The sequence below is a fragment of the Berghia stephanieae genome, chromosome 5 (assembly GCF_034508935.2).
Source record: "Berghia stephanieae isolate SIO BIC M18660-M18661 chromosome 5, UCSD_Bste_1.3, whole genome shotgun sequence".
Taxonomy (NCBI): Eukaryota; Metazoa; Mollusca; class Gastropoda; order Nudibranchia; family Aeolidiidae; genus Berghia; species Berghia stephanieae.
Genome location: NC_088364.1, coordinates 28143427 through 28165888, shown reverse-complemented (window position 1 = coordinate 28165888; position 22462 = coordinate 28143427). Strand labels below are relative to the sequence as shown.

Below are 22462 nucleotides of genomic sequence, written 5' to 3'. Positions count from 1 at the left end.
CAGTGAATGGGTAGCTGGGTCTATCAAGGAAGGATGAAAGTACTCTGCGATAAATTAATATTCAAGAAGTAGCAAGCTAGACTGTCCACCTTACACTATTGAAAATGGAATAATCTCCTGCAAACATATATATATATATATATATATATATATATATATATATATATATATATATATATATATATATATATATACACACACACAATTAATAGACTCCTTTTCAGAAGGGATCTCCATCAGCTAAAGCTGAAGTTAAGCATATTATGCAAAAATGGTCTCATCCTAGACAGGACAAGGGATCCCCATAGAAGGGAACAACAGATATAATAATAAGAGACTGTGCAAATTCACATCCTGTTAATACTATTAATAAGAATCCCTACAAGTAGGGCCCCTCAACCAACCACAAAAACACACCAAAGTTAAAGTTTAAATAAATAAATGTTAGTAGTTTAATTAAATTTTAAGCCTTCAATAATTCATGCATACTCTTTGTCTTTGAATTTAAAATAAATCTCTTACAAATATACACAACATCATTCACATCAATAATAAATGCAATTTTATTACCCACTTCATGTAATTAAATAAAATAACCAGCAAAAGAACAAAAGTTGAAAAATATTGCGATGCTAACACTGATTGAAACATTAATCTCTAGTGAAATTACTAATACAGGAGTAAATATCACAATTTAGTTCAATGTTATGTTGCTTTTTTAAAGTGTCACTGACTAGTTTGAAAATAATTTTCTACTTCTAGATCACTATGTAAAAGCAAAAAAACAAAACGATAGGCAATAAATTTTATAAATAAAAAGCTCAACCCGTCATGATGCAACTTGCATATATGTAATAAAAAGTCATACTAAAATTAGATTATTAAAAAAGATATTACAATAAAACCAAGAAATAAATACAATAAATTCAAAACATAAAAATGAACTGACTCAATACTGTTACCTCTAAGAATATTGTAATCTGTTGAGGGATTAATATTTACAGAAATAAGATTGCGTAAAATTGAAGCTGCCAATGCTTTTCTTTCCATTACACACACACACACACACACACACATACAACCACACTCGCACACAAACACATAAAAGTATAGAAAATTCAGTGGAAGACTTCAAATTGCGAGTATTCAATATGTGATTTGTAAAAACTAAAAGTAAAAGCCAGCCTAAATAAGAAATCACATTCCTAACTTTTCCCTCCTCAGGTTAGTTAGTAGTGATACAATACAAGTTTGAAAATGCCATGTTCGTAAAAATGCCAACCATCTCAGTGACTAATGAATTTAGAGAAGCTATAGTTGATGACTATACTCAATTATTTCCTTTTAAATTCATGGCGCAGCCCAGGATGGATATTGTCCGGTAAAAGTTAAGTTATTCAGCAGAGTGGCTTGTATTGGAATGATAACGATAAAATCAATATTGCAGTTGTATCGTAAAATTGCAATGATGATGATAATAATAATAATAATAATAATAATAATAATAATAATAATAATAATAATAATAATAATAATAATAATAATAATTTTAATATCATTTCTTTGGAATGAAAGAAAAAAAAATATCTTATGACTCCCTAACGATAAAATCAATATTGCAGTTGTATCATAAAATTGCAATGATGATGATGATAATAATAATAATAATAATAATAATAATAATAATAATAATAATAATAATAATAATAATAATAATAATAATAATAATAACAATAATAATGATAATAATAATATTAATAATAATAATAATAATAATAATAATAATAATAATAATAATAATAATAATAATAATAATAATAATAATAATAATAATTATTATTATTATTATTATAATATCATTTCTTTGGAATGAAAGAAAAAAAAATATCTTATGACTCCCAGTAAACAAATAAGACATTATGAAAATACCAATAAAGTGTATGCAGAATGTTAGCATAGCAATGGAAAGTTCCCTCTTGAAATATTTTTTTTTTTTAAGGCAGAAATTGTTTTCATGTAAATGGTTTGCTTTGGGCTAGAATCAATGAGGCACAATTGAGAACACCAAACATTTGATTGTATCCAGTAGCAAAAATGGAATATAATTCCATAAGGCACAGTTTAAAAATAAATCAAGAAATTTATCTTTCACATTTATCTTGAGAAAAGATCAAGATAACCCAGGCTTCAGCAAAAGGCGCTAAGTTTCTTGCTCAAAAGAATATAGACACAGTAGGACTCACACTTCCCTTCCTAAGGCAGAAAAGAAATCTCAAAGAATAAGACTATCATTAGATTCATGGTACAATCTGGCACTCGGCTGCAACAATTTGCTATCCTCCAAACAGGACATAAATATTTCACTAAGATTGTTTTTTTGTGAGATTTAATTCATGACCAATTACTACAGGGTGGACAAAGCAGCCAGACCAGGAGAACAAAAGAAAAAAAAATCTGGAGTAAAGCAAGGCGGATCACAACCCTTTGCGTGTTTATCATGCACAGAATCAGAACACCATTACGTTATATATTAAAATAGAGGTAAATCTTTCTTCTCTTTCAATATCACTTTGAAATTAATGTCTCGTGGATAGTAAGCTCAAAATTAATTTTTATTTAGAAGTAGGTAACATTTTCCAAAGAGTTATTTCCCTTGGCTTAGGATAAAGGGGGTGTTACCCTAATTTTGGCTTTGGGTGAAGGGGGTTGTTAACCTCATTTTCGAGGATGTAATGGGTTAAGATTGTTTACTAACAAATGCATAAGACCATACTTAAAACATTTTCTCAGAAGCCATAGTGATTACTGTTTCTAGATAACATACTGGAGAACATGTATTGAATCAAAGATCTAACATATATATGCACTATAATGTCATCTGACCATGTGATCCTCCTTGATTTGCCTGCTAATTTTCCTGTTTTCAGAGTTTAAATAGATTTTTATTTTAGATTATAATCATTTGACATGACTGTAAGATAACATTTCAGTTGGTTTATGACCAGAAACAATAAAAAGACATCAAAAGGAAAGGGAACATTTACATAAACAACATCACTGCATTTCATCGACCGTGATCATCTTTAATCAAGCCACTGCTTTAACCATTGCGTAATTTGATACAAGGAGTACCAGTGATTCACTTCCAACATGTCTTTTCCAAAGTTAGCTTCTTTGTTGGCATGAGTGATTGTGTCCATTGTTAGAGCTAAACATCAAGTGGATAAACACAGGAATGTGAATTAAATTGATTAAATTTTTAAAACAAAAACATTTTCAGACAGTTACACAGATATTCTAAATAATAATAGAAGTTAATAGAAGTTGCTTATTTAAAAATTTATATATTTTTAGATTAAATCACAATAAAGATAGTGTTAAAGTGAGTCAAATTAGACACAGGATTAAGATGTCACATATTCAGAAAAAAGTAAGGGATACTATTCGGCTTATATACCTAATTTCAAAAGGTTAGCAATATTCAGTGAGATTTAATAATCAATAATATGCACAAAAGGTAGAAGATTTGGTGTTTTCAAATAATGGTAAAAAACAAAAATCAAAGCATTTTTTTTTACAGCTATCAATCTTATAAATATAATAAACCTTATCACATGCTCATATTATCACAAATTGGTAAATGTGAAACCAGATCTGATCCCTTATAACTTTTTTCTTTCTCAATTAAAAATAAAATTAAAAAATCCACACATCTATAATGAATTTTTTTTAAAACCACAACAAAAAAACAAAGATACCAACATAAACAAAGTTATAAAAACTATGGGGATCTTTTAAACCCATTACAAATCTCTGGCGCTACTTTGGCAGTCAATTTAAGTTACACGCTTCTCAATAAAATCAGAAAATATTTAGATTATACTTAAATGCTTTTTTTAAAAATGGTAATATTATCATACCCCCCCCCCCCCCCTCCCCCCAAAAAATATCATAAAGGCATAAGTTCACTTCTGATAATCGTAATTTCTAATGAGAATAATGGAGCCATTGGAATGAGATCATGGTAAATAATCAATTAATCAGCTTGTGCAACAAGTCGTCTCTTTCTTCTCCTTTTCCACATAGTCAGCAACACAAAATTTGGGCTCATTAGGTCGCCTTGTTTTCCTCATTTTAAGGTCCCTGATAAACAAACAAACAAAATGTCTTCAAATTCACCTCAATGTAAGTAAGATGAAATAGATTTTTAACAATGCACAAAATATCTTTCTGACACTTATTATTTTGAAATACATATTAGAAAAAGTTGGGTTTTTTTTTTTTTAAACTAAAGGGTCCCTGTAGCTAAATTTATGAAGTGCAATCCATCATACTTTCTTTCTAAGACCCTATCCTATTGTCTGTGTAGCAGTATCTTTAATTAAATCAAAATTAGCATCAGAAGTTGCCTTTTATATCCTGTTGGCATGATAGCGAGCAAGTTTGTACAAAGCTACAAAAAAATGGGAGAAACTATGACTATTTGGGCCTACTATATGGACTTCGTGACACTACAAAGGTCAATTTCCTGTTACAACAATATTACCAAAAATGGCTGGTCTTGAGTTTAATTTCATCTGCAATAAGTCAACAAATCACTTTGATTGTGCTGAATCATAAAATTGAAGATACATTTTCATGGCTCAATTCTTATCCAAAAAATAACATTCTGGATAATCACAACATTTCCCAAGTAACAGAATTAATTCTATATAAAAGTCACTGGTTAACTGCAACAAACTTCGGTTAATCGCAACAAATTTTCGGCCTCAAAAAGTGGTAAATTCAAGAAATCAATCAAACAAAATCTTATGATTAAATTTGATTATGAATAAAGTCATGGCATGTTGAAGAATCGAGAAAGGGCAGGGTTTAATTTTACTGTGGTGTGTTACCATCTCTGTTAGAGACCAAAAAGGGTGGGGGCTTGCAGTATGGGTTTGTGAGGTCATCCGTGACCATTAGATAGCAGGCGAGGGAGCTGGGCATAGTCTAGACAAGTTAGATAACGACAGTTGTAAGGAGAGACTGAGTGATATCCTTTGTTTTGGGATTGACAACTGTGCATTGTGACCAATGGATTTGGTGAGAGCTTATTGTCTGAAATCACGGCTGATCTCTTTGACTCTTACAAATGTTGAGAACAAAAGAGTGAAAGATAATCCAATCTGAATAAGATGTCACTTGCATCAAAGCTGCTTTAGCTTGTCAAAATCTGTACAGGGCTGTCATATGGTTTCTGCTTCAATCAACTTGCTCAGTCTGTGGTGGACTAAGAACAAAGTTTACAACAGCTGGTTGAGTTTATCATATATGGGATGAAACAGATCAGTGGTCAAATAAAAATTCCTATAAAAACTTACAACAAGCGGTCGTGAAAACAGTGTCCCATCATTTCATCTAAAATCGACCAAAGATACCGCAGCTTGGAAACAGACATGAAGACTGAGAAAATGTTGCAATAATGGACAGGAAACTGAACTTTGGTTTATCGCAACATTTTTGCTGATCCCAAGGTTTTGCGATTATCCAGAGTGGACTGTATCACTAAATTTAATCTCAATATTTCGTTTGTCCTCTTGTCACCAATTTATTTATTTGATATCTCATCAATATCATGTCTTGTGGATAATCCCAATATCTGCAAAGCCCTCTACTATTATTAAAGAGGAAAAACAGACCAGCCACAGACAAACAATATCTACATACATCACTCCTCACTACTTTAAGTTAGAATAGATACAGTGTCGCTCATTTTAAAAAGAGAACCACTGGTGAGTAACAGTGATTGGGTTCTGAGTCATAATTAATGACAATACATGCTGAGTGTGTGATCAACAATGCAGCTGGATGCTGGATTTGTCTTCTTATTATAGCACATGCTATCACTGTTATTGGATGAGACAAGATCCTGAGGTCTAAACCATTAACTTGTCCGAGTTCACCATGATTGAAAATTGAACAAATTTGTTTGATTTTCCATTCGTATGGAGCCGTTACCTTATATCTATAAAAACAAAGACAACACGTCACCGTAATTCATTTTTGCCACATGGTGTTCGAATTTTTAACGCGCAACTGTGATTTAAATTAAAAACTATCTTTTAAATATACACTCACAAGTTCGGACTAAAGGCCAGAGGTATGGCCTATCTCAATTTATTTAATTAATATATAAGGTGTTGCTATTGATTCTTGGTTGTATATTTTTACATTTTTTTTACATTTTTGTACACTTGCATATATATATGTATACATTATCGCCATAGATTCTCAACTTTGTGTTTATACATTTTTATGCATGCCACGTCTGTAAACAAATTTCCATTTTTTTGGATGAATAAAGTATATATTATTTTTATTATTATGAACTCGAGACAGTGTAATAGCTGCATATCAGTGCCTACGTAAACTTTTGATGCAGTTAGTTTAAGATAAAGGGGCGGGGGTGGAATATCATAAATATCATAATGCGACCTTACCAAAACCACCTATGTTTACCTCACTAACATTATTCTTCATAGTTTTACAAAATACTGAATACAGACATCTCAAAAACACAGAAATCTCGAATAAATAAGCACTACTCGATTTGTTTGAGATTTTTGTGCTGCACTGCATATATCTATAAATAACAATTAACTAAATGAATGAATGGGGGGAAAAATCTATATTCATCAATTATCTTCTACATTTGTTTTATAAAAATGATGGGCTGAGGAATAAATTCTAATTTCCACCTAACTTTGCCCCATAAAAATAAATTTATACAACTAACGTGCCTATAAATATAACAAACTGTAAAAAGTGTTTCCCAACCAGCTGTAAAAATATATATACTATATGTACAAGCTTATTGATTTCTTAAATCCACTTACCTTGCTACAGCCATGAAAGCCAGATCTACATTCACTCCAGTCTTTGCACTGGTTTCCATAAAAGTAACGCCATACTCCTGTAGGAAAGATCAATCAACCGTCGAAATATTGAATCTTCAACACAAAAAGCATTCCACCCCCCACCCCCATCATCAATTAAGAAATTATTTTCTCGACTCAAAAGAGACTCTGACTGGGAATGTGCTTGCAAGCATTCTGAGGAATTGCACCCAGCATATAGAGAAGAATGTCAAATGTATATGCTACCTTACACTGCAAAATGTTGTTTTTGTTTGTTTTTAAGGGTTTTACGGCGCTTGCAACACATTAAGGTCATTTCAGCGCCAGTAAAAAGGAAGAAAATGGGATAGTAAAAAGTTCTAGAATTACAATTAAAGTACAAAAGAAAAGGTAAGACAAAGGGGAATTGGTTCAAATAGGGAACAGATGTAAATTCCAAGAGCACACCGTCAAAGTACTTAGTTTGAGATCACCTAAAAGTCTCATCCAGACACAAGCACAGGTCCCAACTAAGAGGAATACACTCAAATGTTTACCAATCATATAATATAAAATGTAAAATAACATAATACAATGCATAACAGAGAGATGATTTACAAGGAAAAGAATATCATCTCCCAAAACTATAACTATACATTCGTCTGTTTCCCTCCCAGCCAAGGAACTCCAGCAAGAGTCAGGACAAAACTAAGTAATCTCATTCCAAGACAGTGACAGGAAACAATTGGAAAACGGGTATGGGGGATAGAAGACACAGCATGTACCCCCCTGTCCACTATGGGAGGTACTGCAAAATGTTGTAAATTAAATTAATAGTAGTTTGGGTTTTTTTTTTTGTTTTGTTTTTTTTAAAAAATCAAATAGGCTAAATTTATATAATTCAATAAGTGGTATTGAATTGGTGCAGTCTTTTAAACTGTATAAAAACTGATCATTATTATGTTTGTAAATTACCTTTTCAGCATAATATGTACGAGACTGAGCTGAGCCGGTGGGTCAAAAATGGGCAGATGGTTTGTAAAAGGATATTTACTTGCACAACGAATATGCAGCTAATATCAATGCTCAATGGAATCGAATCAATTGACTGTCACTAAACATGCTTAAGAGTGTTAATGTTGATTCATATGAAAAAATAAATTATAAAGGTAAATGAATCATTTATTTTACAATTACTTTACAAATTGTACCTTTGACAGTCTTTCTCCGTCCTCCCTTTTAACAACTCTCTCTGCTTGAGCATCACTCTTATTGCCTAGTAACATAATCACAACCTCTTCTTGGGCATATTCGTGTATTTCTCCAAGCCAGGCCTGAAATGTATTATTATTTCATTTTTAAAACAAATTTCACTATCAGTATATGTCACTCCGAGTATTGATAAAATGCCGTCCATCCTAATTACTACAAATCTTGTGTGAAATGCCAAAATAAATATTGGAAGAAATTAATATAAACTGAGAGAGACCACTGTCAGTAGCAACAAAAATAATATTATTTATCATCTTATTTCATTCCTATTTCTACTATTTTATTTTAAATTTTTAGATGACTAGGGATGGCTGAGAATGGTTTCCAACATTTTCAAAGACAATCAATTCTGACAAAAAATGAAATGAATAAAGCAACTAATAAGTGTTGATAGTGATTAGAATTTATTTACTATCAATCTTAATCTTAAAAATGGTTAAAATTCTTAAATGTATTCATAAGACGTCAATATATTGATTTATCTATTCAATTCTCCCTTTTTAAAAACTACATGCACATATAAATATAATTATAATCTTTACAATTGATGTTTCTCAATAATGAATCTTGTGCCTTTGGAAACTGGCGCAATATAAACTTTCATCATCATCATCAACATTATTGTTATCATTATCATTATTATTATTATTTTTACATCATCATTTTTATTATCATAATTATAATGAAGACTTGTCTGATAAATCACTTTAATATTCATAATGTAAGCATTTGTTTTGTTTTAAGAACTTTAACAACGCTTGTTCGTGTAAGTTGAGTAGGCCATTTCAGGCTAAATACATTGGAACCTCAGCATAACAGGTCTGGATATAACAAGGGGTTTTTGAAATCTCTTTTTTTTCTCCCTCCTTGCCTTATCTGATATAACACGGGTGCCAAAACCCACTTGACATCTCCAAATGCAATGAATTAGCCCACATTACGCTTAGGTATGCCTACAGCTAAAGACCTAGTTCATGGATATGTTGTGTGTGTGTGTCAGTATAGGCTACTTACTACTATACTACATTATTTTCAGTATAACATTGGCCTTGCTGCAGGCAGACAATGCGTATCACAAAACGCACACACACAACGGTCAGCTAGAAAAAGAAAAGAGAGAGAGAGAGAGAGAGAGAGAGAGAGAGTGAGAGAGAGAGAGAGAGAGAGAGAGAGAGAGAGAGAGAGAGAGAGAGAGAGAGAGAGAGAGAGAGAGAGAGAGAGAGAATGCAAATTACAAATGATTATAAAATGCTGATTTAGGCCATTTGGGTTATTTCCCCTGAAATTCGACTATAACAGGGTTCCCACCATGCCTCTTTTACTGAGGTTCCACTGCATAAAATGATGATCTAAAACAAAGTATTTCTAAGAGCAATTCGTCTGTATGACTTAGTCAAATTAACTCAAATTAACATGTGCTCACCCTTATATTGTCAAAACTGGTCCTGTTTGTCACATCGTAAAGGAGTAAAAGAGCTGTGGATATATAAGGATAATCGATTTATCAATAAATGAAAGAATTAATATCTATATATATATATATATATATATATATATATATATATATATATATATATATTTTTTTTTTTTTTTTTTTTTTTTTTTATTTATTATTTTTTTTTTTTTATTATTTTTTTTTTTTTAAATTTTATTATTATTATTTTTTAAATTCATTTATAGCAAGCGATTGCCTTTGTCAGTTATTATCCACTTTATTTATTTGTCAAATGGAATGCAGTTGAACAATCTGAAGGCAGAACTTGTTGACATATTGTCTTTTCAATTCTACTGTATGTGCACACTTGAGTTTCATTCTCATTCTGCCGCACTCTTGATAACAGTCTAATTACAGAGATCTATCAGTAGATGTGTCCATAAATGTTGAAATTTAACAAGAAACCGAGATCTTAATGTGATCTAACAAAAGAGCATTATATTTTCCTGTATCGTCTGAGATAAAGCATTTATATTGCTTCTCTAACTTAAAATGTTTTTATTGTGAACCAACATAAAGCATTTGTAAGTTTAAAGGCCGTCTTTAATCTGCAAGCAAACTGACTTCTTCATCTTAGTTACCTCTATGAACAAGGGTAATAGCGCATACAAATAGATATTTTGTCAACAGAGTAAAATTACAGAAAGGCAACAATATTACATACTTTAAAAACATATTATATATGTAGATGTATATATATATATATATATATATATATATATATATATATATATATATATATATATATATATATATATATATTATATATATATATATATTATAACTTGGGAGTAAGACGTTTATACAAACTTCATATGAGTATGAGCCCACTGAACCAGTCAAAATGGGCATTATTGTCAAATCACATTAAATAACTTGAACGCTGAACTTGAACTTGAACATTAAACAAGGATTTATGAAACAGCTGAGACAAGAAAACCAACATATTTTTACAGTTTATATTGGTAATTATCTTTGACATATGGTGTGCTCTCCATATGGAAAAAATTCCTGTTCTTTTCATATTGAGCCTTACTGGGACCAGTAAAAAAGCACGACAGGCTTTCACTGTTAGAGACTATGATTTTTAAAAATGCATCAACAAGCATACTAGCTGTGTGAGTTGTTCTGTATGATGATGAAGAAGAAGAAGAAAAAGAAGAAGAAGAAGAAGAAGAAGAAGAAGAAGAAGAAGAAGAAGAAGAAGAAGAAGAAGAAGAAGAAGAAGAAGAAGAAGAAGAAGAAGAAGAAGAAGAAGAAGAAGAAGAAAACTGGTAATTTTGAAGGTCTAATCATATCAAAATTATCACAACACTTAGCTGCAATGTTTATGGATTAAACACGATGTCAGAAGGGTTAAAAGACGATTATATAAGAGGGGCATACTAACAATAAATGAACACGGCAAAAGACATCTATGCGGATTTTCAACAAAGAAGGGAAAAGGTGCATCATTTTAATGACCATTTCGACAAGACAATTCCTCATGTTATCTTTCTATAGAGCCTAATGGCAAGTGCCATATTTTTAGGTCATACCAGAGCCAGGACTTGGAATATGATGACTCAGTCAAGCTATTATCATATATTTAGACGGGACCTAAAAAGCGGTAAGTCGAGGGGGAGTAGCTCAAACAGAGAATGCATGAAGTGGAGCCTAAGAGTAAGAGCAGTCCATATGTTTATCTTCAGATTACTCAAAAGTCTTACCCAGACTTGAGGTAAGATCCCTGCCATAAAATATATACAGACCAAGCCGTCTTTAAGTTTGTTTGGGATTCAAGCACGCTAATTGTCTTTTACCAAATTTTTGCTACTTAAACTACATGCCTTAAAACATGGTAACTCTTTGTTACAAGACTGTATCTGATTCTGATCGTTAATCATTGTTATCCATTCCCTAAAAACAAAAGAGTAATTATAGCTGTAATTTTGAAAAAGAGAGATGGAAAGAAGGCGAGTGAGGGATAGAGAGGAAGGTAGATGCATATGCACACACAAATACACTCAGACACACACACACACTAATGCACTTACAGGCTACACACAGGCATACAAGAAACAAAGAAGGGAAAGTGTTACATACCATTGCCATTATGCCTTAACACTGGCTGCAATCAAAGCTCAATTACTAAATTATTTTTACCAAAATAAGACAGACCCTCCTCATTACCAACATTCTCCGCTATGAAAAATTACTTCATGTTTTTCAAATTGAGTGTTTTTATTCCATTTTTAATGGATGAATTACTATAATCAAAACAGAATTAAAGAAAGAAACAAAACAAAACAAAAACAAAACAAACACTGCAACGACTGATAACAATAGTGCGTGTTGTTGTGCGATCTTGACTAGCCAACAAAGGGAAAGATGACTTAAAATTTAATTCTACTTCTAACTCAAGCACACTTCAGAATTAAGCACGCCTAAGCCTCCTCCCGATGACCCTGCTTAAAGGCGGCATGGACTGTACTTTAGTGAATACAATATCGATAACCTTTGAGAAATAACAACCTCCCAATTGACTGTTTCAATTTCAATTAAGTATCAAAGACAGGGTATATATGTACATTCAAATAGTTTGAGTCTAGAGCAAGAATATATAAACACATAGAAAAGGACAACAGATATATAGTGGGATAAAAGAGACAGCAAGAGTTGATCTTCCAGACTCCCAAAGGCAGGTCAACTTTGAGGAGAAGGAAGCAAATCAGTATCTACAAATGTGCAAACAACATATATAATGAAATAGTTCATACAAGCAGCTAGAAACTGTGGACTTTGGATAGCAATGTACAAAAAAAAAACTGAATATGACAGCGTAAAAAAGAACAATATACTAAACACGGAACATTTCAAGTTCTAAATCCTTCTTCAGCCAATAGCAAAAAAACAGTAAAAATGTGAACACATTTAAACGATTTTTGGTATTGACTAAAGGACTTTGAGTCAGAAATGTGTTTTGTGTTAAGTATTTTGTTCTTTTTGAAACTGTTATATTCATTTTCATACATTACTTTAGAAGGAGTAAGTACTTCAATAACAAGAGTCATTAACTAAGCAGCTTAACATGAATCAAGGAGATGGGAATCTTGTATTGATCAAACAACGAATGAAAAGGGGGAAATTGAAGGATATCTTTTCCACTTTTCAAAATGCAATAAAATCTCAGATAAATATGAAATGCGATTACTAGTAAATAATCATCAACAGAGGTTATTGGAGAAATGATTCAATAATAAAAGATAATTTTTTTTTTCAAATGAAAATTTATCATGCTCAATGTGGTTTTTTATATGATGGATGAATAATAATGATGGTAACTAGAGATTCATAGCAATATAATAATAATACTAATAAGAATGCACACGTGTAAAGCCTGTGCTTTCTCGAGTGGTGAATAGCACTTTATATTCAAAATGCACACACACACACACACACACACACACACACACGTAGAGAGAGAGCGTGTGTGTGTGTGTGTGTGTATGTATGTATGTATGTATGTATGTATGTATGTATGTATGTATGTATGTATGTATGTATGTATGTATGTGGGGGGGGGGGGATCTGATAGCTGTTTGTGTACATTTTTATAGACATTTTTAAAAGACAGAATAATTTCTCCTATAGCCTATGTGTAAAGAATAAAAGCTAAAGTTCCTAAAACGAAATCCTGTGGTACTCCATCTATTAAATGGCCATGTCAAAAATGACTGTTTGACCATGACTGCACAAATAAGGCAGGAACCAAGTCAATTCATAAAAATAAATCAGTTACAAAAAAATTGAACTGACATTTCCATGAGACAATGATTACCATCTCATGTGGACATAAGTCACTCATACAATGTGTTATTTCTATTGATTTTAATTTAACAGAACTTCTGTTGTTTATTTTAATTTTTGCAGCTCTCCCCCATTATAAACATACTATTGTTGATTACTGTAAATTTCTTGAGATTCAGTGAGTGATAAAATAAAATCCTACGTATAGAATACTGCCATAAACCAGGTCCTTTGACATTGTATTTCTGAAGGATCATATTTCTAAATCTAATAATATAATTAACCTTGCACATAAACTCATGTATAAAGAAAATCTATATATATTCAAAAATATTATTTGTAATACTGACTTATCTCGAGATATAGAATAACATCACAATCAACACAGATAAAGCATGCCATAAAATATTATATGATGACATTGGATGCTAGGCCATGTGGAATGCTGGAAATGGTAAGGACAGATAGTGATTTGAGAATGATTGGATTCGGATTTCAGATGGTTTTAGAGATTTATTACATCACTTACAGATTTGCTTAAGAAGATCAAAATAGCACTCTATATAATAATCTTTCAGGAGGAAGGGCAAGAGGATATAATTTCTTTCACTTTTTTGTTTTTATGGTAAACTTTTTCATCCCCACAAGATTTAAAAATCATGTTATTTTATCTTTTTTATATATTTACTTTTTTGTTTTGTTTTTAAGTGATAAGAAAAAAAACAACTGGTTGGATTTGATGCAAACTAAGTACCTCATTTGATTGTGAGACAAAGACCACCATACTCTCTAGGGTGACGCTTTCATGATTTGTCACCAAAGATTGCGTTTAATCTTAACATGCTGTGAAAATGAAAAGCAATGAATCCAGGGGAATTTATAACAAAGAATAAATAAAAGTTTAATTTTAGCGAGACTGGACACAGATGAAAATTTTCAAATTATTTTATAACAAAATTCATTTTAAGAGTTAAGGAATGTAATTATTTTTTTAAAAATAGGATAAAAGTGTCTTGAGGGTGATCAGACAATGCTGTTTGATGTAAAGAAATTCTTCCACCAGCATATTTTACATTTTTTAACACCAAACAGAAAGTGAATCGTGTTAATGCCACCATCAAAATAAAGCAATCCTCCCTACTCCTAATATTTTTTTTTCTCCTTCATATTGTCATTCTTTCATCGTTTAATAATTTGATCTTTGGGTAAGGTGAATGTTCTTTGCATTTGGAACAATTATATTACTATGTTGAATGCTCCACACTGATGTAACACTTTTTTATCATTTCATTCACAAAAAACCTTTTACTTCGATTTTAAATAGATTCTAAAGGTTCCCGTATTGTCAAAAAACCTTTAACCGGAGAATTCTGTTTGGTCACTGTACAGCAGCAAAAACGTGAGCTTAGAGTTTGATGATGATGATGATGATGATACATTACTGATTATCAGATGTTATTCCTATTTGTACCATTTACAACAAATTTTGACCATTAGAGAAAGATACAATTAACATGGACTGTAATTGGTTAGAATATTGATTTTACAATATAAGCATATAGAGCATGACCTAGTCATGGTAATGCGCTATACAAACTATTTATACATTGATGCAAAACAACTAGAAAAAATATGTGTTAGATTTGGTGAGTTGGTTAATATTGAGACCAAAGGTAAGTACATTGGCAGACTTACCATGACTAAAGAAAATTGTTATCCACTCCCTGATAGTTTGAATATAGGTCAAAGGAAATATGCCTTATGCAACAGGAAATAGAACTTTTAATTTTCAGATACCAATTAACTGGTTTTGAAAAATAATATTTAAAATAATGAGTAACATATTAAACCTAGAGCGGAACTATGAAAAATGATCCATTAACTGTTACACTAAGAATGAAATTTCATTTTTTAGCAAACCTAAAACTATTCTGCAATGGGCAAACAGCGCTAATCAAAAAATTAGAAGCAAAAAAAGAAAAATTTTGTGGCACTTTTTCTTTTGGGTTTCCAGAACATCTCATCAATAAAGCAATATTTTTTCATGTTTACCTTTATACTCTATATCTATTTTTCTATGTCATAAAGATGAAACAATGAGTTTATAAAATGCAAATGTTTGTCTCTAAAATCCCATTGACAAGATTAGATGACATGAAATCAAGTCAGAATTTATCTCAATGTTTGTGGCCTGAATAGGAGATGACTATCGTTCAACATTTTTCACCAATGCAATTCGACGACTACTGGTTGGACAGGATGGCTGGCATAAAAAAATCTGTCCTCAATAGAGCTAGTGTCTATAATTTCTCCCAATGCATACTCAAACTTCAGGTACAGCACATGTCACAAAGATTAAAACATGTATCAAACTGTCCTTATTTTTTTTTACATTAAGTTAAGTCAATGCAAAAAAAATTACCATCACACTGTGATTAAAACAGGTAGAGGACACAATGCAATTTTCTTGTATTTAGTCAATTTTGCATCTATTTTTCCAACCAAAATATCACTTGCGATACTTTTGAGGATCAATATTTATTGACATGACATGTCACCATATTCTAGAATAGAAAATGTGCATGGCAAAGTCAACTTGACCATGTGTATTTTTCTCAATTTAATTTACTTTCAAGTATATGTTCATCAAATGCCCAATAATTAAAAGATTTCATTAAACGCAAATATACGTCGTAAAATTCTACCATGGAGAACATGTGTTTAATCTTTAATTTACATGTATCTCTGTTAAGGTGGTTACCACTTCAAATAATATTATGCTATCAAATATAAGGACATCATAAAATAAACTCAAAATGTTCAATTCGATTTTAAAATTTCTTTATTATCGGCTCATGATGCATATTACTTGGGCTACATGGGAGTAACAGCAGATAGCAATGAGAATAAATCAATAAATATTAGATCTTTACAATCTTTCTCCGACATAAATGTTACAATAATTAGGTTACCATTTAAATTTCCCATTTTTCTGTGTTGATCACATCCAAAATTTTGAAACATTAAATGATATAGAGAATATCTAAGAACAATCAATGCTGCAAGCCGTAAACAAATTGATTCTTTATCAGCCTGACTTTTCAATGTTTATCAAATATAAAACACAATCACATTAAAATTATCCATTTAGCTACTTTGACAATAACATCATTGTTATTAGTGAGAATCCACAATACTAAAACCCAAGATTGAAAAGTATCATGTATTACTTTGTATTAAAATTTGGGATTATTTGAAAGCAACCACCAATCAAATAAAATAACTGTTAATAAAACCAAGGACAGGATAAAATGGAGCATCTTGAAAATGATAGATGCTGTGATAGTACTGAGCGTCTATACTCATTAGTTTATAAAAGCCAAAACTATGCATAATAATATGCCAAATGTCAAATATGTCAAGGTTTTTCCATTTTGTCCTATTATATACAATGACACTGTGCAAATCCCCATTACTAAAATGTTATTAAAGAAGTTGAAAACTAAGATTATTATTTCTAAAATTATCAGGTATATCAATTAATTAAATAAAAAGCTAAATAAATGACTGAAATGAATTTTAAAAAATTAAATAATGATGATAATACAGTGGTGATCGTCTAAATGTCCGGTGGTTGGGAAGCAGAAAAAAATGGCATTTAGGCGTGATGGCATTTAGATGAAGTTGATCAAGAGCATGATAAATACATTTATGAGCATTCATATCACGCATCTCAATCGATTACTATTGCACTCCACATTGGTTTCTTTATTCCACAAGCAGACCATGTTTATTCAAATTTCCATTCAAACAGTACCAATTGTCTGCTAGGTGTCATTTATCGTCACAGCACTGAAAAAGTGTTAATGTCTAAAACTAAGTACCTTCTCATTCACATCTCCTGTCATTGAGGTTACTGTGTTTTAAATGCCTGATCTCAGGTCATAAAGCCAGTTTTCCAATCATTGTTACCCAATGACTGCACTCAACATCACTTGACTTGGATACTGGACAATATTGTGTATTATTTTTTAGAGCAGGCACTTAGGTGATTTCCAATTTGAAAAGCGGGTATTTAAAGTTATGCTTTAAGGAGAAATTATTCCGTTTCACCAAATTAGTGAGCATTTAGACAAAGCCGGTGGTCATTTAGGTAATCACCACTGTAATAATAATTATGGGGTACTGATAGCTCAGTTGGTAGAGCACTCGCTTCACATACAAATGAACTGAGATTGATCCCTGCTACAGTTGAGATTATTTTTCTGACCCCCAGTCCACCAAGCAGTAACTGGGTAGCAGGATTTTTTAGATCTGGCAGAAAGTACTCTGCAATAGACTAATATCCTATCCAAAGGGGAGCAAAAAAAATTGCTATTGTTCATTTTATGCCATAGAAACCAGGATATACTCTATCTCCATGGGCCTTTTAGCTCTGAAGGACTACTTAAAATAATAATAATAATAATAATAAATAATAATAATAATAACAATAACATAATAATAATAATAATAATAATAATAATAATAATAAAATAATAATAATAATAATAATAATAATAATAATAATAATAATAATAGTAATTCAGAGAAGTAGAAAAGTTTTGACTTTAAAAAAAATCTAAACATTCTAAAAAAGCATTTAAAAAGTGCACCAAAACCCAATATGACAGCTTGGGCAAAATCATCTTGAATGTTTTAGCCAAAATAAATAAGCTTAAATAAATAACCTAAAGCTAAAACTAAAACTTCCTACATACCATTTGCATCACGATAATATGCCCTTGTTATGCTACGGAACCTTTCCTGGCCAGCTGTATCCCAGATCTGAAGAAGAAATTATAAACGTTAATCCATATTCTGCCCAAACACGAAGCACAATACTTTTCCACAAGCTAAAACTTATTCATGTAAAAAAGTAAAGAAATAGGAGTGAGCTCATAAATATTCGTCTTTTTACTTTTATTTTGAATTTAGAAAAAAATAAAACAGAAAATTCTGTTGAATACACTCTATATCCTCTTTAAACCCAATCTAGCAAAGTCAAGCTGTTATTGAGTCAATCTCATATCTAAATTGCAAAATGAAAAAAAATTGTATATATATCATATCAAAAGAGATTTAACAACAGCATGCCGACACCAACATCCAGATTAATTTTGCCAAGAGAGATAACTATTGTCTGTCTAGAGACAACAAAATATGTCATTGCAATAAAAATGCCTGATAATAGATCAAGGAATTGCCACACAATTGACAGCTTACAGCCAATGTAAATGCAAGATCAGTGAAATGTTTCCTTTAATTTCAATGGTTGCATTGATATATCAACATATATATGGTGGACCCAATGTTGTAAATATTAGCAAGCAGCTTATAATAAATATCTTTTTTTTTTAAATCCCTTTATCAATCCCCATGGCAATAATTTCTTTTTAACCCGATTCCAAGGAAAGAGTGGAATAACACAGCCCAGCTCTGCAAATTGAGTAATTGCTCAAGACCTGCATTGCACAGCACGGAATCAAGCTCAGTACCTTCTAGGTATGAAGCAACGACTATACCACTAGGCAAGCTACCCCAATTGTAAATACTACAATTGATAAATTTTATTTCATTCAAAATTGTATCATATACACTTATTTTTATATGTATTTGTTGAAAATATGGAGACATCCCCTTCTATGGAAATTCAGAGACATAAAATGTCAAATGAAGGCCTTAGCCGGTTATAGGGACTGGCAGATTAAATGAATTTGAAAATTGAGATTGTTGCATGTGGCTTTGGGGTTTCTATGTCAAAGATAATAGTAATGTTGGCAGCTGAAAGACTGAACAGTGTATAGGCCTACTTAAGATGTCTCTTTCTCAAAACTTAATATTTTTATGTCAGCAGTTACCATGGCAATACATTGCTTAAAAAGTTCAAAGTTTAAAAAGATTCATTGTTACTTCAGAAGCAAAGTTGTTACCAATCACGGCCACCCAGTATTATGTCCGAATAAACTAATAAAAGAAAATTGAGTTTAAAGTCGAAATGTTTTTAAAAATTGTGAAATTAAGTCTTTCACAATTCAAGAAACTCCACTCCCAATTCAATGAAAATGTGAATTTATTTAGAATTATATCATTATTATTGGAAATCCAATTCTGAGCATTAGGGTTACCCCTACATAATACCATTTTGTGGGTCATTTAAGTAATTCTATAACATACCTGAAGTTTGACTTTTGTCCCTTCAACATCAACAACTTTATTCTGAAAAACGATCAATTTTTTTTTTAAAGATGCATTATTACTTTTGTAAAATAACACTTAAAAAAACAACAACTAAATAATCAATCTTTATTTCACTCACAATGAAAATAGTAAAAGTAAATAGAAACATTAAAGGAATAATGTTATTGGAAAAAAAGAGCGGGATAATCTCTTGACTATTTTTTTTAAGGGGGGGAATTGTTAAAATATCTTTAAAAAAAAAAAAGGAGATACTGCAGAGATACTCATGATATGTAATCCTAAAATAATATTTCAACTATCATTTATTATACTCACTCTGAAATCAATTCCAACCGTAGATATAAAACTTCCTGAAAGGAAAGTCCCATCTTTGAAGCGAACCAACAAACACGTCTTCCCAACACCACTGTCACCAATCAACATGACCTGATGAAATAAAAGAACAAAAATTTTTTTGTTATCTTAAAAAAAAAGGAAAACAATAAATCGACAAGCAAAGTGAAGTCAAAACCAATCAACACTTATAAAAAATGTGTATACACGCAATTCAAGCAAACGATAACTTAAGCATTGTAAAATTCAATGAGCAGAAAATTAGTCCAATATTGTAAGAATAAGAAATTCATTACAATCCAGTCATATCATTAAGTACTGATCTCTTCATTTTCACTTTCGTGACATCATCAAATGCGACTTTGTCTTCTCCATATAATTATCTGTCTCTTCTTTTCTTTATTCTCTCATTGTTCTCCTTCTCGTCCCCCCCCCCCCTCCCCCCTGCCTCCTCTACATCCTTTTTTATCATAAAGCAGTGCGACTCTAGGATAAAACTAAAACAAACAAAAAAAACAACAACCTGTTCATACTAAAAAGCATCATTTCAGTTTTAAGCTAGAGAATGTCTTTTTCCTCTAGCCATTTTCATTTGTCTGTGTGATTTACTCCTTTAGTAGAGCACTAGCATGATGGCATGGGAAGAAAAGGAAATTGTATCAGTCTCAGGTTCAGTCAAAATTTCTTTGACCTCTCTCTCCAGGATTAAAGGTTTGGTTAAAATTTAGCACTCCTGAAACCAGGATAAACTCCCACTCTATGGGTCTCATTCTTACGGAGTCTCTCAAAAGGACCGCTTATCACATAATACCAATTCTCTTCGGGGATGAGGTTGATTTTTTTGGCAGGTCAGTCTTGCTGAGTTTGCTATCTCCCTATATCTATTTTTCATTTCCATGTGTTGTATTCTGTCAGTGTCCTGGAATGAAATTATTTGGTTTTGCCTTAGCCATGGCTGGGGTTCTTAGACAAGAGGGAAACACAGTGAACCTATTTGGATTGGGAGACAAAAAGTCTCCCACACTATTAGACTTAGACCGTACGGTGAAAATCGTCCACCAAAATATTACGGGACGGTGAAAAAAGTCTCCCACACTATTATCACCGTACGGTGAAAATCGTCCACCAAGATAGTACCGGAGTACCGTACGGTGAAAATAGTCTCCCACACAGTCAGGCTATATTATGATATGATATGATATGATATGATATAAGTCCAGATTTATGTAGGCTTTTACAGCCTTTTATCTGCTCTTGTGCATTCGTGAACGTATATAATTCAAGTCTCTCAAAACTGGGCATGCCACATAGTGGAAGGAGGTGTCTGAATTTAACTTTACAAACAGTATTTTTCTGTTTCACAATGAGCATCAAGACGGCACTTGAATGCCTGCAATGAGGGGGCGTCGACAACTGTTGCAGGCAGGCGGTTCCATTTGTCGACTACCCTAACTGAGAAAAAGTTCTGCCTAAGGTTTAGAGAACACCTTTCTTTGGAGAGTTTGAATCTGTGTCCTCTGGTGGTGCTGGTGGAATCAAGATTTAGAGGGCTCGTGCTAACAGAGTATAAATTATGTGTGTTTTGTACGCTTCAATTAGGTCTCCTCTGTCTCTCCTATACTGCATGCTAGGTATTCTTATCTTTTTCAGTCTTTCTGTGTATTCTAGATCTTTGAATCCCGGAATGACCCGAGTTGCGCGTCTTAGAACACTTTCTATGAGGTCTTTGTTTTTCTGTAGTCGTGGTGCCCATGCTACATTGCCAAATTCCAAGTGGGGACGTACAAGTGCAGTGAACAATTGTCTCATGTTATCTATCAAGATGAGTGAACGACCTCCTAATGAGACCAATTATCGCCGCCGTACGGTGAAAATAGCCTGACAGACTGTTTTCACCGTACGGTGAGTGAAAGTGAAAATAGCGGCTTCCATTTATTATATTTATATATCTAGAAACGAAAACCAGAGAAGAAAGTATCATACTCATACCTTGCAGGATAAATCGTAGGTTTCTGAGAGAGAGGTTTGGCGAGAAGTTTGGCGTGTAACACCATTATTTGTGTACGATGTCCGAGATGTAGAACTCGGAGGAAACTTGTCTGACCCCATCATGCGTAAAATTAAGGCAGAACAGACAAGAAATTCATTCTAATAAATCACACTACACTCGTATTCCCTTGAGGTGCACTTTTTTAACGGTATGATGATGACTAAATAATTTTGTTGGTAACAGCTGGAACACCAGGATGGAGCAAAAATTGTTCTCAGTCACACACTTCTTTGCAGTACACACAACACACAACATGTTATTCTGACGCATTTCTTACGTGATTCAATACATTTTATCATGACGTATTGTAGAGGACACGAGCAAATGGCAAATAGAATTATTGTGTGACGTAGTTTTGAACAAACGCGACATATTGAGGGTCCAAGGTCCATGATTAAGACGTAT

General features: G+C 32.0%; 1 protein-coding gene across 1 annotated transcript; it reads right to left on the bottom strand.

Annotated features, from left to right (window-relative positions):
* Window positions 1-428: 428 nt before the first annotated feature.
* On the bottom strand, window positions 429-22339 carry LOC144972695 (ras-related protein Rab-37-like). Its single transcript, XM_078914234.1, has 8 exons — window positions 21997-22339; window positions 19990-20100; window positions 19651-19692; window positions 18195-18261; window positions 9574-9626; window positions 8090-8212; window positions 6879-6955; window positions 429-4143 (listed from the first exon to the last, which is right to left on the bottom strand). Exons 1-8 carry the CDS (start codon window positions 22117-22119, stop codon window positions 4041-4043), a joined length of 699 nt encoding a protein of 232 aa, XP_078770360.1. The 5' UTR covers window positions 22120-22339; the 3' UTR covers window positions 429-4040.
* Window positions 22340-22462: the final 123 nt, after the last annotated feature.